The sequence below is a fragment of the Sminthopsis crassicaudata genome, chromosome 1 (assembly GCF_048593235.1).
Source record: "Sminthopsis crassicaudata isolate SCR6 chromosome 1, ASM4859323v1, whole genome shotgun sequence".
NCBI classification, from domain to species: Eukaryota; Metazoa; Chordata; class Mammalia; order Dasyuromorphia; family Dasyuridae; genus Sminthopsis; species Sminthopsis crassicaudata.
In genome coordinates, this window is record NC_133617.1 from 596,875,138 (window position 1) to 596,879,917 (window position 4,780).

At 36.6% G+C, this 4,780-nt stretch overlaps 1 protein-coding gene across 1 annotated transcript; it reads left to right on the top strand.

Moving 5' to 3' along the window:
* The first annotated feature begins 1,239 nt into the window (after positions 1 to 1,239).
* Positions 1,240 to 2,187, top strand: LOC141550994 (olfactory receptor 10D3-like). Its single transcript, XM_074282184.1, has one exon. It carries the CDS (start codon positions 1,240 to 1,242, stop codon positions 2,185 to 2,187), a length of 948 nt encoding a protein of 315 aa, XP_074138285.1.
* Positions 2,188 to 4,780: the final 2,593 nt, after the last annotated feature.

The window sequence follows — 4,780 nt, forward strand, 5'->3', positions numbered from 1 at the left end:
TACTTAAGTTTTAACTTTTTTTCAATTGACTACAATGATGGTTGCTTAAAAATAATGGAAAGTTAGGGGTTTTCTATAACAAATCCTGAATAATAAATTCAAGAGTGGTAACCATTTCAAAGACAAAAGAACATTTCTTTTCTATATGTGCAACTTCTGTTTAAGGAAGATAGTTTCTTTGACTGTTGATGCAGTCCTTGAGCACAACTATAAGACTTCTTTTTTTTTCCTTTTGGGTGATTTTTTTCTCCATTTAAAAAAAAGTTAGATTATACATATACATTCATTTTTTACATATTTTCATATGAGTCATCTTGGAAGAGAAAAATAAGAATAAAAGGAAAAAAGTAGGAGGAAAAAATAACGGAAGAAAAAAAAGGTGAAAAATCAATGCTGAAGGCATTTTCCATCCAAAATTTATTGGCATTGCCTATGGTACCTTTTAATATAATAAAATTTAGCTTCCTTCTTTATCTCTTTTATTTAGATATCTTCTTGTTTTTTTCTTTGAGATCTGAGTTGCTATACTAATTTGTTTTTCTTCAGTGGAAGCATAATGTATTCTGCTCCAGCTTTTTACCTTTACCCTTTATGTATCTCTCTATTTCAAATGTGTTTCTTGTAAACAACATATTGTTGTATTCTGGTTTTTAATCCAATCTGCTATCTGCTTCCATTTTATGGGAGAGCAGAGCAAGACTTCTAAGTGGAATGGTATCATCCTGCTTTTGTAGCCCCATTTCTATTAAAGGAATCAAAAAGGAGAGTTGCAGCAGATTGTAACAGGGATAACTGATTTTCCAAACTACCAGGTAAGGACTTGAATTTTATCATCTGGGGACTTTTGAACTAGCATAATCTACCACCATATGGCTCTATTTGCAAATTAGATTGGACAAATTCCATACTGCCATGCCAATAGTGAGTTTCTGGGTACTCAGGACACTTCTATTTCCTCATTCCTATACATAAGTATTTGAAGAAGTGTCAAAACTAAAAGTGACACGAGGCTCCTCCTTTATCTCTTTTCCTGAGATTAGGCTCAAAGCTTCTTCACCTCTGTGTAAGGTCAGTGGGCTATATCTTTTATTGTAAATTTTCTCCACACATCTCCTAAACTCTTCCAACCCAAATAATAGTAAGAATCCAGGAAGAGGTGACGAGAGAGGAAATTAAGTTTCTAGATTCATTTGTTTATTTTATATGTATTTTTTTGTCCCTTCTAAAGGAACAAATCTGATGTCTATGGAGATAAGAAACCACACTGTTGTGACTGAGTTCATCTTGCTTGGCATTCCACATACAGAAGGTCAGGAACAAGTGCTCTTTGGTGTCTTCTTGATCTTCTACCTTTGTACTCTGCTGGGGAACCTTCTTATCCTTGTGGCTGTGATGTCTGATTCCCGCCTTCACACTCCTATGTATTTCTTCTTGTGCAACTTATCTGTGCTAGATATTGGTTTCTCCTCAGTCAGTACCCCCAAGATGCTGGCAATCCTTTTGGTGAGGAATCAGGTCATTTCCTTGGGTGGTTGTATGTCCCAGGTTTTCTTCTACCACTTCCTGGGCAGTACTGAGTGTCTCCTCTATACTGTCATGGCCTATGACCGATTTGCTGCCATCTGCCACCCATTGCGTTACACCATCATCATGAACCGCCGTGTTTGTGCTGTACTGGCAGCTGGGACCTGGTTCACCAGCTCCTTTCATGCCACTATTCTCACCACATTAACCTTCCAGCTGCCCTACTGTGATTCTAATGTGGTAGACTACTTTTTCTGTGACATCTTTCCTGTAGTCAAGTTGGCTTGTGGTAATACCCTCATCATTGAGACAGTGAGCTTTACTAATATTGGTCTTGTGCCCATGACCTGCTTCCTCCTTATCTTGGCCTCTTACATCCGCATTGTCATCGCTATTCTTAAGATGAATTCGGCTGAGGGACGGCGCAAGGCAGCATCTACCTGTGTGTCTCACATCTCCGTTGTCACTCTGTTTTTTGGGCCCTGTGCTCTCGTTTATACCCAGCCATCTCTGAGTGAAGTTCTAGTGACTGCTGTTCAGATTTTTGGCTATGTTGCCACTCCCATGCTTAATCCCACTATCTATACTCTAAGGAACAAAGATGTCAAGGGAGCCCTTAAGAAGCTGACTGGGAGAAAAGTCACATCAGAGGGAGGTCACTAGTTGATGTAAATTTTTCCTCCCCTAATGGTTTAAAATTGAAATTAAATCAAATGTAGCTATATTAAATATTGGAGAGACTTCTATATCAAAGATAGTTAAGCTATTTCTTATGACACTGTTTTGATACCTTCCAACTTCTCCTTAAAAGATATAGTGGATCTGAGAACCCCCCCCCATTTCCAGTGTTGGCAATTGCTAACAGCAATGCTTATTAATAATAAACCAACATTTTTCCTTAGTGCTTTAAAGTTTGAAAAACATGTTTATATAAATTATCTTTTGATACAAAAATTTGAATTAGGCTAAATGGAAGAGGGAGATGTTCTAAGTATAAGTGGTATTTAGGCAGTATAGCAATACTAAGGAGTATGTAGGCAAATAGAAATAGAACAGATTTTTTTTGGATGTCATAGAAACCAAGATTTAAAGCCATTTCATTCAGTACATACCTGATTGTATTTAACAATTACCATTTCCATTAAAAACCTTCGGTGAGAGGAACTCTTGTTTGAGAAAGCCCATTTCATTTCTGGGTAATTCTAGAAAATGAGAAAATTCTCCTTATATTGAGGTAAAAATTGGCTTCTGAGACTTCTACACTTTAGTCCTCAGATCATCCTAATTGAGCTTCATAAAAAGCCTCCCTATCATGGATTGAAAGCCTCATTAATTTTGCAAAAGGCAGTATATAATGTTGGTAGATAGCACCTTTTCTATATATATATGGCATCAAGAACAATCCATCACCTTACTCTCAAGTTTCAGAATTCAACCTCAAATTCCTTCTCTTAGGGACTGTCCAGCAATAAGTCCACAATAAGCTAGTGTTTGCTATATTCCAAGCACTGTGCTAAGATCTAGAAATGCAAAAAAAAATTATGCTATTCAGGAGCCAATTTTAATGGTGAAAATAAAATGCAGATTGCTTGTACATAGAGTTATACATAAATGTATAGATATAACTATATTTATATATCTTGTATGTACATAAAGATAATCTCAGTAAAAAGGTACTAACAGTGGAGGGGACTAGAATAGATAGATCTTTCACATATAGGAAGGTTTAAGCTGAGTCTTGAAAGAAGACACAATCTCAGATGCACAGATGAAAAGTAATCCAGAAATAGGGAAACAATTAATAAGAAGACATGGAGCTGGTAAATTATGTGTTCTAAGGTAGAAACAGCAAGGAGGTCAGTATAACTAAATCATAGAGTGTATGACAGGAAGGAAAGTATAAGAGTACTAAAAAGGTAGGGAAAAAGTCCAGATCACAAAGTGTTTTACATCTCAGATAACATTTAGAGGTAATATAGAGGCACTAGAATTTGAGCAAGAGGTAATATAGTCAGACTTGCCTTTTAGCAGCTGAGAAGACACATTGGAATGCAGGAAAACTTGAGATAGAGAGAGACCACTTATTGCAATATTCCTAACATGTGATGAGGAAAGCTTGGCTAGGGTGGGAGTCATGCATGGACTGTCATATGTCAGAGAAGTGAGACAAAATAAGATCAATGATTTGAAAGTAGATGGAAAGTTGATGGAAGATTGGATATGTGAGGAACCTAACATGGCACTGGGATTGAGAGCCTGGGTGACTAAAAGAATAGTTATGGAATAAAGGAGAATTTAAGAGGAAAAAATAATAAGATGTTTTGGTCATATTTGAGGTGTCTGTGGGAAAACCAGTTTAGGATATTGAGTGATGTGGGACTTGTGGTGAGGAATCAGGTCCAATCATTACTCCAATTAATTAGGCTAAGTAACACTAAGGTCCTTTTAACTTTAACTAATGAAAGTGGGGAAAACATTACCCCTTACACTTGGAAAGAACATAATTGCTGGTGATTCTCAGAGAACGTAGACACTCCCTTTAAAAGTATCAAAGAATCTCAGAAAAGGCGTAAAAATCAGACCTATATTACCTTCCAGGAAGTAAAGGCCATGAGGTTTCTGTTACACTAGGGCCTCTGGTCATTCCCGGTCTCTTTCTTTCCAAGGTTCCTGAGTTGTCTTTCTGTTAAGTTCTCCCATTTACTACAGAGTAGGAGTAAATGTATATTGATAGATAGCTACGAAAATTGTTATTGCCTGATCCATCCAGGTACTAAAAAAAAAAAAAAAAAAAAAAAAAAAAAAAGACCAGTAAAAATGTCTACAAAGGAAACATGGAGAGTGTAACTTTAGGGTTGTATATCATTAAACTTTGGTGTATCTAAATGTGTCCACTCATAATTTAGTCTGCTTGCATAGAATCCATGCCATTTATGAAAGTGTCAAAGTGCTCTCAAATGAAATACTACTAGTTTCCAGTGAACCACAGAGAAAAGACGACTCTCTGGACATATGCCTCAAGCATCTGAAGACTCAAAAAGTGAGAGCACAAGAAAATATGAGAGCACAAGAAAATTCCTGTCCTTGTTGATAACATAATTCCTAAATTTGCCCATCATGAACTTTGAAGAGATAAGGTTTCTGAAGGTCCCCATACAATTCCATAGGGAACACCCTAAGCAAAGATAAGAATTTGAGGATGAGAGGGGATCAACCAAAAGATTCTTTCCTTCCTATATTTTTGCAGCTTAGTACA